The sequence below is a fragment of the Mauremys reevesii genome, linkage group 1 (genome assembly GCF_016161935.1).
Source record: "Mauremys reevesii isolate NIE-2019 linkage group 1, ASM1616193v1, whole genome shotgun sequence".
Lineage (NCBI taxonomy): Eukaryota > Metazoa > Chordata > Testudines > Geoemydidae > Mauremys > Mauremys reevesii.
In genome coordinates, this window is record NC_052623.1 from 162,808,609 (window position 1) to 162,822,213 (window position 13,605).

Consider the following 13,605-nt stretch of genomic DNA (forward strand, 5'->3'; position numbering starts at 1 on the left):
TTATTGTCACATTTGACTGGCAGCTGGAATTCTCTAAATGAGGTAAGCAGGGCTCAGACATGTTATATCTTCCCTCAGCAAAAAATCTCATAATACATGGTGCTACATTACGTCTCCAAGCTGTAAGTGAAGAGGAAAACAGGTATCTGAGCTGGATTTGTTTGTAACACTGTGCTTGCTGGATTAATATAAAGACAGATGAAAGAAGACACTTTAATTACTTCATCCTAACTTTTTATTACAACATCAAGTAAAATGGTGAGTTACAGAAGAAAAGGGATTGGAGATAATCACAAGGATGAAGCCACTCACAAGCTCATTGTTACATACCTGCCAATAGGGTTTTAAATATTCTGTACATGCATCTTAGTTTTATTTATTAATTTCCTGACAGATCACCTCAGAACTACCACTTTAAACTACAAGGTAGCTACTAAGACTGGGATCCTGCCTTTTTCTTCTGGAATTTTCTGAACTGAGACTGTATCGCCACTGCAGCCCGTTCTGTCTCTGGTGCGTCCATGTCTATGTCAAAATCCTCTTGAACTTTCTTCTGTCCATCTGTCCAGAGAAAATGAAAAACAAATTAATATTAATTTGAGAATATGATAACCAACTGCACCATGAGATGGAAGTCACTCCCCCCCCTGTTTCTCTCACATAGTCTGTCTATGAAGCCACAAAGTGCTGAGTCCCAGCAGCTGAACTAACATTCTGGTCACAGAAACTCCAATGCTCTAATTGGTGCTCTAATTATAGCAGAGTTCTCATTAGAAATAAGATCTATTTATTTGATGTCTGAACCAAAAAAGTTTTGTTTTGTTTTCAAGGTTCTTTTAACCTTTAAAAGTATTTGTAATAAAACTGGCCTAAAATTTGAAATGAAAAGTTGTTGTGAGTTGAAAAGTCAAAATGTTTTCTTTTGAAAATGTCAAAAGGAAACATTTTGACTTCTTTGGAATTTTTGTTTCGAGGGATTTGGGAGTTCTGACAAACAATATGGCGAATTCAACATGAACGTGCACAGAGTTTCAACCTACATTCTTGGGAGGTGACCAAAAAAAAAGTTTCATCCAAAAATTTTCACCGTGCTCTACTTATAAAATGTTATGGCCAAACTTAGCACCCAGTCCTACAATGAACTGCATGCCAGTGAATGTCTATGCCTGCATGGAGCCCCAATGGCGTTAGTAGGGCTCTGTGCAGATCCAGGGGTCCACTCATTCAGAACAACTTGCCTTGTCTTGCCTCGAATTGTAATCTACAGTATATTCAGGGCAGAGACCATTTCTTTTGTCTCTATATTTTGTAATTTTATCATGAGTTTTGCAATATTTGAGGTGTTTCTTAAAGCCCTACATCCTGGAGTCATGGGACTACACCAGAAATTCAGCTTTAATTGAAAAAGAAGTAGCTAGGCCTTTAATTTAAAAAGAATAAGGAAGTAGCTAGCCCTCACATTAGCAGAGATAAGCTTAAAATATGAATCCTAAAGGTGCAAAAGTCCTAGAGCAGGGATCGGCAACCTTTGGCACGCGGCTTGCCAAGGTAAGCACCCTGGCGGGTCGGGACGGTTTGTTTACCTGCCACATCCGCAGGTTCAGTCAATCGCGGCTCCCACTGGCTGCGGTTCGCCGCTCCAGGCCAATGGGGGCTGCAGGAAGCGGTGCAGGCCGAGGGATGTGCTGGCCGCTGCTTCCCACAGCCTCCATTAGCCTGGAGCGGCAAACCGCGGCCAGTGGGAGCCGCGATCGGCTGAACCTGCGGACACAGCAGGTAAACAAACCAGCCTGGCTCGCCAGGGGGCTTACCCTAGTGAGCCGCATGCCAAAGGTTGCTGATCCCTGTCCTAGACCAAATAAAAAGAATGCCAAATATACTATTCTTGAAATCTCATGATTGTATTAAAAATCTTATCATTAGGGGGTACCTAATGCATAATTTTTGAATACTTGGGGGTGGAGATACTGCATGTCCTTTCAACTGTTTACTGAAGTGCCTACCACAGTTTAGGACTCCAACTCAGTTTATGGACTCCAACTCAGTGATTCTTGCACTGAGCAGAACCTTAATCCCAAACAATCGTACTGATTTCAGTGGAACTACTCAGAGCAAGATAATCTTCCTCATGAGTAAGGATGACACAATAAGGTCTTCTGTAAATAATGATTGTTATTAATAAACAAACATGTTGACATTATTTTGTTTTTCTTTTTTATTAAGAAAATTGTAACAGATTTATAAAACAAATTCTGAAATAAATTATTTAAATTTCAAGAGCTCTTTATCTATCTTTTCTTGTTACCCCATCTGTGATGGGGCTTCTACCCCACACAGGTGAACAAAGAATTAATAGGAGTCAGAGCTCAGTCTACTTTGCTGCATCTGGAGATTATAATGGGCTTGATTTGTTATTAGACCCAGCTGGGGAGAACCTGGGTCTTCTTTGTAAAGGAAGCAAGTGAAAGCTACAGAGAAGGTCCAGGAGAGAGGACGTAGGCAGTTCCCTGACTCTGGAAAGAGTCTGGGAAAGGCAGATTGGAGAAGCCCACAGGGATGGAATTAATCCTTGAGGTGGTCCTGGAAATGGGACAAGGAATTGAGAGGCAGTCCCGCGGGGTTGGTGTTCTGACAGGGAAAGAAGGAGCTGAGAGGACCTAAGGAGAAACCTGGGAACCAAAGGAGAGGTTGTGTTAAACACAGGCTGTGGGGAGGCAGCATGATGGACTGGGAGGTAGGATGTGGCCTGGGAACACTGGCAGAGGAGTAGAGGGTGCAAGTGCACAGGGGCCCATGCAATTTAGAGAGCCCCTGGAGGCTTGACATTTTGTATCATTTTTAAGGCTGTAAGCTTGTCATGGTGTGAAAAAAAGTCATAGATAGTGTTTTTCCATTTGCTCATGACTTGTGTGTGTGTGTCCATGATTCACCCTGCAGTAGCAGCTCCTTTTCTCCTGTGGGGCTAGAACTGGTGCCCTACTCTATGTATTGTAACCTGGTATGCAGGGTCACAGCACCACTCAGGTTTAGCCCACCCAACTTTCTGTCATGAGGGGGGCAGGTGAGCCAAACTTCAGTGAGTGGCTTTATGACTTGGAGCACCTGCTCACAGCATTGCTCAAGTTTGGCTGCTCCATCATCGTGATGACCTGTTTGAGATCATACAATAATTTTGGTTGCATAGTGCAATCAAAAGGTTAATTAAATTAAGGCTACTTGGTGGAAAACTTAATCCCACTAGTATTACTTTGCACTTCTAAAACCGTTCCATCCAAGAAACTCAAAGCTCTTTACAAACATTCGTTCATTGATCCTATGGGATACAGAAACATAATTTCCATGTTATACATGAGGAAACTGAGGCAGGTATTTGCACAGCCTCACACAATGTGTCAGTAGGAGAACCAGGAACAGAGCCAGCTCTCATAACCTCTAAAGGTATGCCTGCATGGTGATTAAAAAACCTCATGGTGCTGAGGCTCAGAGCCCAGGTTAGCTGGCTCAAGCTTGGGCTGTGGGATTATAAAATTGCAGTGTAGATGTTTGGGCTTGGGCTGGAGCCCGGGCTCTGAGATCCTCCCTCCTCACAGGGTCTCAGAGCCCAGACTCCAGCCCAAGCCCAAACATCTGCACTGCTAGACCCACAGCCTGAGCTTGAGTCAACTGAACTGGGCCACCCACAGTCATGCCACAGGTTTTTTATCGCAATGTAGACATACCCTAAGCCATACTTGCTCCCCATTACAGAAATATGAGTTTCAATGCCAGGGCCCAGATCCACAAAGCATAGGCGCCGACTTTTATTTTTCCACACGGATGCTCCACCCCAAGGCTCCACCCTCACTCTGCCTCTTCCCACCCCAGCCCCAACCCCTTCCATGAGGCCCCCACCTGCCTGCCGCTCTCTGCCCTCTCCAGTCCTTCCTGAGCCTCCAAACAGCTGTGTCTGGTAGGTGCTGAACACCCGCTATTTTTTTCTGTGGGCGCGCAAGCTCCAGTGTGCCCAGGGACTCGGTGCCTCTGCACAAAGGGACTTAAGTGTTGCAATGCTCATCCTAACTTTTAGGCTCCTAGCCCCTTAGTGGCATCCACAAAGCCTGGGTTACATGCCTAGGATCCCTATACAATGCATGTGCAGAGATAAGCACTTGAAAATGGGATCCACAAAAGCCTGCCCAAGCTAGCCAAGAGCAGGGGCTGACAAGGAGGCTGTGTCTTAAGCCCTGCCCATCTTGGGAAGTTAGGCACCTGTATCTGGGCTGAGTTAGGTACCTATGTCTACTTGGGAACCACCTGAAGTCTGGTACCTAATCTGTTACTTACAAGATCAGTGGCGGCACATGGTGCTCTCGCATGATGCGTCTATGATAACATATATGTTTTGTTTTAAAATGGTTATAAACCCTCACGATTCTGGGAATTAACCAACCACTAACTGAAGAAGGTTAAGAAGAAATTTTCCCAGTAGGCAGGTTATTCCATAATTATCCATTGTGGGGTTTCTAGAAGCTCCCTCTGAAGCATCAGTTGGCCATTGTCAGACACTGGATTTGGTATGTCCCTATGTAGAATGAGTCAGATGGACACACGTGGTCTTGTTTTCACAAGGGGGGCGGGAGTGTGTTCTTAACTTGAGCTGGCTAACTCAGTTGAACTAACTCAAGGTAAAATCTTTAACATGACTGGCAACCTTTTGTGAAAACTACACACTGCACAGTCTTTTGTAAGATTTTACTGTAAGTTGGCTAACTTGGGTTCAGATCACACCATTTTTAACCCGTGAAGACACATTCTAAGGGTGTTCTATGACTGTCAGCAACATTAGACTCTCAATGGAGCATTATGTCCAATCTAAAATGCAACATAACATTCACAAACCACAGACTCCCAGGTTATTAAGACTTGTCCACTACTAACATGCTCAAATGCTGGTACCGATACACAAACAGGATTCCCCTTCTCTGTCCAAAGATTATCCCTCATCCCCACTTTTTTTATTTTATATGGGCAAGTTAAGGTGAGTCTCCCATTTATAACACCCCTCAAAATGACTTCACATAGTGAACTATCTGCCAGCTGCAATACTATATGATCTGTACTGGCCACTTTAGACAGCACCTCCATCAGTAGATGGTGCTATATCCTTATTTTAGCATTAAGCTGTTGTCTTGTATATTATGTTGTTGTTGTTGTGATCTGGGGTGATTAGCAAGTTCAGTCTTCCTGCCGGTGTGTGCTGGAGTTGGTACTGGAACTTGCAGTGTCCAATAAATCTCTAATTCTATAAGTGAGTATTACAGAACTATCTATTCCATTTCCAGAACTAGAATGTTAACCTTCTTTTGTGCTGCAGAAAGTTATAAGCAATAACCAATACTAGATGGATAATGAAACTTTGTCAGACTCTTCCTGTAAAGAGGCGAACAATCCTTGTACACACTGAGGCCTGGTCCACACTAGGACTTTAATTCGAATTTAGCAGCGTTAATTTGAATTAACCGTGCACCCGTCCACACCAGGAAGCCATTTAATTCGACATAGAGGGCTCTTTAGTTCGAATTCTGTACTCCTCCCCGACGAGGGGAGTAGCGCTAAATTCGACATGGCCATGTCGAATTAGGCTAGGTGTGGACGGAAATCAACCTTAGTAGCTCCGGGAGCTATCCCACACTGCACCACTCTGTTGACGCTCTGGACAGCAGTCCGAGCTTGGATGTTCTGATCAGCCACACAGGAAAAGCCCCGGGAAAATTTGAATTCCTTTTCCTGTCTGGCCAGTTTGAATCTCATTTCCTGGTTGGACATCGGGGCGAGCTCAGCAGCACCGGCAACGATGCAGAGCTCTCCAGCAGAGGAGTCCAGGCAATCGCTGAATAGAAAGAGGGCCCCAGCATAGACTGGCCGGGAAGGCTTGGATCTGCTTGGTGTGTGGGGCGAGGAGTCTGTGCTTTAGGAGCTGCGCTCCAAAAAACGGAATGCAAAGACCTACGAGAAGGTCTCCAAAGCCATGAGAGACAGAGGATCCAGCCAGGATGCAATGCAGTGCCGCCTGAAAATCAAGGACCTGAGACAAGGCTACCAGAAGACCAAAGCGACAAACGGACGCTCCAGAGCCTGCCACCACTGCCCCACCAGTGAACGTGGACTCTGACGATGGGATAGTGTCGACGGCCAGTTCCTCGGCAATGTTCGCGGACGGGGAAGATGAGGAAGGGTTTGTGGAGGACGAGGCAGGCGACAGCGCTTACAACACTGGTTTCCCCGACAGCCAGGATCTCTTCATCACCCTCACGGAGAGCCCCTACCAACCCTCCCCGGCCGTTAACCCGGACCCTGAATCAGGGGAAGGCTCAGTCGGTAAGTGCTTTAAACATGTAAACTTTTAATATTAATGGAACAGGAACCTGAACTATGTGAAAAGGAGGTATATATATATGGGGATAGAACAGAAATCCTCCTGGGAGATCTCCACGAAGCTCTCCTGGAGGTAATCGAAAAGCCTCCGCAGGAGGTTCCTGGGGAGAGCTGCCTTATTGGGTGCTCCGTGGTAGCACACCTTTCCGTGCCAGGCTTTCATGAGGTACTCAGGGAGCATTGCCTCCCTGAGCACGGCTGCATAGGCCCCTGGTTTGTGCCGGCTTTCACGCAGCATGTGCTCTCTATCTCCTTCAGTGACCGTCCTCAGGGTGATCTCGCTCGGAGACTCCTGCATCTAATTAGGGGAATTACTGTAATGTTACGCCTGGTCCAAAGTATTTTTAAAAAATCTCCAGACACACGGCGTAGCAGAGACTCAGCACGTTGCTGCGTGACAAGCGAAACGGAAAGCCAAAGAATCAAATGGACGCTCATGGAGGGAGGGGGGACTGAGGACGCAAGCTATCCCACAGTTCCTGCAGTCTCCGAAAAGCATTTGCATTCTTGGCTGATCTCCCAATACCTGTACGGTCAAACACATTGTCCGCGACGGTTCAGGGCATAGCTCATCAATGTACCCCCCTCCCCCACCCCCAGAAGGAAATGGAAAAAAAATCGTCTCTTGACTCTTTTAAATGTCACCCTATGTGTACTGAATGCTGCTGGTAGACACGATGCTGCGGCACTGTACTGTAGCATCCTCTTCCCCCCCCCCCGCCTCATGGGTGGCTGATGGTGCAATAAGACTGATATCCGTCGTCATCATCAGCAGCAGCCTTGCTGTAGATGGTGTAGTGCAATACGACTGGTACCCGTCCTCGTCATCAGCCCATAAGTAGACGGCCTGCTAACCGTCTTCATCATAGCAACAGGGGGCTGAGCTCCATCAGCCCCGCCCTTCATGTGTAAAGAAAAGATTCTGTACTGCCTGGACTGTCATAGCAGCAGGATGCTGTTCTCTTCTCCCCCACACTGCTTAATGTCCTGTCTGGACTATCATAGCAGCTGGAGGCTGCCTTCCCCTCATTTCATTTCAGTAACAAGTCACTGTTTCTTATTCCTGCATTCTTTATTACTTCAGCACACAAATCAGGGGACACTGCAACGGTAGCCCGGGAAGGCTGGGGGAGGAGGGAAGCAACAGGTGGGGTTGTTGCAGGAGCACCCCCTGTGAATGGCATGAAGCTCATCATTCCTGAATAATCTAACACAGAGCGGCTGTGCTCTCTGGTTCTCTGAAACACTGGATCTCTACTACACTAGCCCCATATTCTATACAGGAATACTTCTATTTTTAGATACCATAAAGGAGGGATTGACTCGGGGAGTCATTCCCAGTTTTGTCCTTTGTGCCCCCGGCTGATCTCGGCCAGGGGCACCTATGACAGCAGCAGAAGGTATAATGCAATACAGCTGGTAACCATCATCACCTTGCCAATTTACAATGGCATGGTAGATGGTACAATATGGCTGATAACCATCTGTGCTGTCATGCAAAAGCAAATGAATGCTGCTGTGTAGCGCTGCTGAATCGCCTCTGTCCGCGGCATCTAGTACACATACGGTGACAGTGACAAAAGGCAAAACAGGCTACATGGTTGCCACGCTATGGCGTCTGCCAGGGTAATCCAGGGAAAACGGGCTCAAAATGATTGTCTGCCGTTGCTTTCCTGGAGGAAGGAATGAGTGACTACATGTACCCAGAACCACCCGCGACAATGAAATTTGCACCATCAGGCACTGGGATCTCAACCAGGAATTCCAAGGGTCGGGGGACACTGCGATGGGGTGGAACAGGGGCAGAGTTTATGCTTTCCGGATTGCCTGCAGCAGGAGTGCACACGAGATAGGTGCTGTGCATGCTCTTGTTCACAGACACAGACTAGACTATGTTCATTGTTCGCAAAAATGTATCTTTGCAAGGAATTCACAACCTTTTTCCCATCACACAGCTTCAACTGTCTCCAGACCTGCCACAGCATCCCCCTCACAGAGGCTGGCAAAGATTAGGCGGCGAAAGATAATGACATGGGACGAGATGTTCGCTGAACTTATGGGCTGCTCCCGAGACGAGGCAGACCAGCAGAGCCAGTGGAGGGAGACCCTCTCTCTGTACCAGCGCTCACACCGCGAATGGGAGGAGAGGTGGCGTGAGAAAGACAAGCAGGCGACTCAAACGCTGCTTGGACTAATGAGGGAGCAAACGGACACGCTCCGGCGCCTTGTGCATGTTCTGCAGGACCGCAGGCAGGAGGACAGAGCCCCCCTGAAGTGTATCTGCAACCGCCCTCCCCCGGCACAAAGTCCCATACCCCCCCTCACCAAAAATAACCAGAAGGAGGGGCGCCAGAGGCCGTGTAAACTGTCACTGCACCCCAGCAGAGTGCTCAAGTACCCAAAAGCTCTCATACCCTACATTTTGAGAAGTCCTTCCCTTTCAGACTCACCCAAGCCCCAATCCCAGTTTCATCCCCTAACTGTCTAGTTAATTATTAAAAATACTTTGCTGTTAATTACTGTTTCCGTCATGCTTTTTTAACAGAAGACTGTGTTTGAAGGGGGGGTGGGGAAGGGGGTTGGTAATTGCATAGGACGGTCACCTTTACCAGGGTACAGACACGGGGCAGGATCAGCAGCAGGTCACACACACAGTGCAGTCAGTAGGCACCCTGGTCGGTATGGGAGGTGGTTTCCAGGTTCTGTGTGGGTGGGTGGGGACGTGACTTTGTAGCGGGGGAGGGCGGTTACAGATCTTATGCAGCGGTCCTTGTCCTGGACCGCAGAGTCACGCAGCAGAGGAATCTGTATCCGTCCTCCTCCGCCACAAGGTCACATAGCCCCCGCACACAGAATCCCAAAAAGGAGGGATGGCAGGCTCCGTTGAAACAACCAGTCCGGCACTGCGGACCGCTCTAGGAGCAGGAGCCTGTCATTCCTTGAGTTTAGAGGCGGTCTTTACATCACCGCACACCCTACCCAGCACAGTCTGCGTCCCAGTTTCAACCCTTTAACGCAAAGTCATTAATAAAGAAACCTTTCTTAAGTAACAATGGAACATGTATTTTATTTTTACACGTATGTTGAAAGTGGGGGAAACGGGGTGAACGGGGTATGTAACTGCAGAGGATAGTCAACAGTAACCGGGTAAAGAAACAGGGGCAGGTTCAGCTTCTCTGTAAAGAAACTGAACAGTCACAGGTCATGCTGCTCGCTGCTCGCTGGTACTTGAAGAGTTCCTTGTCGCTGTCCAAGGTGCCTGTATAAGGCTTCATGAGCCAGGGCATTAGCGGGTAGGCTGGGTCCCCGAGAATCACTATAGGCATCTGCACATCCCAAACAGTTATTTTGTGGTCCGGGAAGAAACTACCTTCCTGCAGGTGTCTAAACAGACCACAGTTCCTGAAAACACGCGCGTCATGAACCTTGCCTGGCCACCCGACGTTGATGTTGGTAAAACGTCCGCTATGGTCCACCAGTGCTTGCAGCACCATTGAAAAGTAGCCCGATTTCTCAGCAGCTGACTGTGGAAGAGGTGGACAAAAAGGTGCGAGGAGGTGAAAACGGCCATAACTGCAGCGGGCTCCATGCTCGCAGTGCTGTGGCGTCTGCGCTGTCACTGACCAGAAAAGTGCACGAACAGATTGCCCGCAGGCGCTTTCGGGGAGGGAGGGAAGGTGTGATTGACGGTTCAATGATGACAGTTACCCAAAACCACCCTCGACACATTTTTTCCCCCAGCAGGCATTGGGGGCTCTACCCAGCATTCCAATGGGCAGCGGGGACTGCGGGAACTGTGGGATAGCTTCCCACAGTGCACCGCTTCCAAAGTCGACGCTGGCCCCGTTAGTGTGGAATCACAAAGTCAAATTACTGTCCTTAGTGTGGATACACAAATTCGACTTCGTAAGGTCGATTCCACAAATTCGAATTAAGTTGTATCGAACTACTCTTGTAGTGTAGACATACCCTGAGGCTTCCCAGCTAACTCCTGAGAAATGTGGTGCAAGTGTAATTACTCACAAATGCCTTTGGCTAACTTCTTTCTTTACTTCTCAAGTCGGTACCAAAATGAATGATGACAGCACAGGAATATGGAAAAACGTTAGATTTTCCTCCCAAGCCATGAATACAAAACAGCCCTATGAGGCATTAAAGCAAGGGGGTATAGGGAAATACACGTTTCAAACACTGTTAGAAAATTAGAACGTTAAACTTAAGAGTTTCAATTCACTCTTTGCTCTCAGAATAGCTTCATGTTGCCATAAATGAAGCAAAGTTTGTTTTTCATTTCCTCTAACAACATTCGGTATGAAACTGTACTGGAGCATAGGCTGAAAACTATAAATAGTAATGACATTTCAGACCTTAAGTACCACACTCTCTCCTTATCCCAGTAAGGATCAACAGGAGTTACAGAAACGTGGGTAGAATATACCCCAACGAATACATTGTTTTCAAGGATTGAATTGCATTACTTAGCAACTGGCGCAACTAAGGGATGGGGAAGAATGTCATCACCCCCACAGAAAGCTAGCTCACGTAGGCACTTTACCTCCAGTAGGGTCAATGCCTCCTCAAGTGGCCCAGTGCTCAGAGGACTACACAGGCTGCACCATTCTTTATGCTTCCCTGACCCCAGCCTGTTAAGCCAGCCAGTACAGGCCCTGGTTAAAGCAGACCAAAACTGAAGTGGGGAGCTCCTCATTTCTGATCCCATGGATGTTACCTCCATGTGGTAAAGTGATGGTGCATCATCTTGTGTGATAGGACAAGAGAATACTTGACCAAACTCCACAGCAGTTCCCATGAAGGCTCATACCTTGCCAGAGAGTGTGGATTTGTGCGCAGAGTGTGGAGCAGCACAATAGGCAAATCATGGTCTTCCCAAAGACCCTCTCCATTATACAGGGCCAGGAAAGCCGAGAGAACTGACAAGACCATTCGGTTTCCCCTGGATTCAGGTTAAAGGAGGGAAGCCAGAGACAGAGTTTCCATCTGTCCCTGGAATAGAGGGGGAGCTGGAGGTGTCAGACAGCCTCTTTCCTGCTCTGTCCCCCTGGATGGGAGAGGGAGCCAGCAGAAGGACATCCGACGAAGGATGCATCCGACAAAGTGGGTATTCACCCACGAAAGCTCATGCTCCAATACGTCTGTTAGTCTATAAGATGCCACAGGACTTTTTGCTGCTTTTACAGATCCAGACTAACACAGCTACCCCTCTGATAACAGAAGGACAGATCTTGCAGCTGAAGAAAGGAGGCAGATGGGGTCTCAGTTCAGACAGTTTTTCTCCCATCAGATGCTGGTGCTGATCCACCCACTGGCAGGAAGGGTTAGAACCCTATAAAGTCCCCAGCCAGGGACAGCACCGCCTGCTTTTCTGATGCAGGACTGCAGATACTCCTACCTGATATGTCCTCATTTTGCCAGACAGTGAACAGGCAGGAGTGATTGGGCAACAAAATGGCAAATGAAATTTAATGTGGATAAATATAAAGTAATGCACATTGGAAAAAATAACCCCAACTATACATACAATATGATGGAGGCTAATTTAGCTACAATGAGTCAGGAAAAAGATCTTGGAGTCATCGTGGACAGTTCTCTGAAGATATCCACGCAGTGTGCAGAGGCGGTCAAAAAAGCAAACAGGATGTTAGGAATTATTAAAAAGGGGATACAGAATAAGACTGAGAATATATTATTGCCCTTATATAAATCCATGGTACGCCCACATCTCAAATACTGTGTACAGATGTGGTCTCCTCACCTCAAAAAAGATATTTTAGCACTAGAAAAGGTTCAGAAAAGGTCAACTAAAATGATTAGGGGTTTGGCGAGGGTCCCATATGAGGAAAGATTAAAGAGGCTAGGACTTTTCATCTTGGAAAAGAGGAGACTAAGGGGGGATATGATAGAGGTATATAAAATCATGAGTGATGTGGAGAAAGTGGATAAGGAAAAGTTATTTACTTATTCCCATAATACAAGAACTAGGGGTCACCAAATGAAATTAATAGGCAGCAGGTTTAAAACAAATAAAAGGAAGTTCTTCTTCACGCAGCGCACAGTCAACTTGTGGAACTCCTTACCTGAGGAGGTTGTGAAGGCTAGGACTATAACAGCGTTTAAAAGAGAACTGGATAAATTCATGGTGGTTAAGTCCATAAATGGCTATTAGCCAGGATGGGTAAGGAATGGTGTCCCTAGCCTCTGTTTGTCAGAGGATGGAGATGGATGGCAGGAGAGAGATCACTTGATCATTGCCTGTTAGGTTCACTCCCTCTGGGGCACCTGGCATTGGCCACTGTCGGTAGACAGATACTGGGCTAGATGGACCCTTGGTCTGATCCGGTACAGCCGTCCTTATGTTCTTAGGAGGGAAACTTCAAGGAGCTGAGCTCTTCCACGCCCAGAGAGAACACTGTTTCTGGTGTTAGCAGAGTCAAGCTCTGTTCCAATATGCTCCCCCTTTTCCTTAACCGCTGCTCAGCATCACTCACTAAAAGATACCGCAACGCTCACTGACTCAGCAATTCTACCTTGCTGTTCTCGGTGATGTTAGGCTCCTCTGAACTTGATTGATATCAAAGCATGAGCTTCTGTAATCTCACCAGCTCAGCAACTCTAGCTTGTTGGGGGTAATTTCAGGCCACTCGTTTCTGAGAGGACTCTCCTTCTATACTTGTAGTTTGGTGGGCTGATGTCAAGGCTCAGGCCTTTATGAAGTCATCAGCTCAGTAGCTTTAGTGAGTCAAGGAAAATATCTGTGAAACTATTGGTGTCATAGGTTTGTTCCCCACTTTGAACTTTAGGGTCCAAAAGGTGGGGACCTGCATGTACCCTTCTAAGCTTAAATCCTAGCTTAGATCTGATAGTGCTGCCACCAACCAAAAATATAGGGTTTTGGTACACTTTCCATTCCCCCCAAACCTTCCCTGGGGAACACAGATCCAAACTCCTTGGATCTTAACACAAGGAGAAACTAACCATTCCCCCCCTCCTTTCCCCCCCCCCCAGATTTTCCCCTCCCTGGGTTGCCTTGAGAGGCTCCACACTGATTCAAACTCCTTGAATCTAAAACAAAGAGGGATTCGCCTTTCCCCTCCTCTTGTCCCCCCACCTGTCCCTGGTGAGTCAGACTAATCCCCTGAGGTCTCAAACAAGAGAAAAAATCACTCAGGTTCT

The 13,605-nt window shown here is 47.1% G+C and overlaps 1 protein-coding gene across 2 annotated transcripts in view; it reads right to left on the reverse strand.

Annotated features, from left to right (window-relative positions):
* Positions 1-351: 351 nt before the first annotated feature.
* The window catches only part of PCP4 (Purkinje cell protein 4), a 75,872-nt gene continuing 62,618 nt past the window's right edge, over positions 352-13,605 (reverse strand). Inside the window, exons 1-2 of one of the 2 annotated variants that reach the window (XR_005587517.1) lie at positions 12,960-13,113; positions 427-561 (exon numbers count right to left, since the gene is read on the reverse strand). Coding sequence is in view for 1 of the 2 variants with exons in the window: in XM_039497130.1 (XP_039353064.1) it covers positions 434-561 (128 nt within the window). In the remaining variant the exon portion in view is untranslated. Of the gene's footprint in view, positions 562-12,959; positions 13,114-13,605 lie in introns of those variants that run through there. The other variant, XM_039497130.1, reaches the window with a different exon arrangement.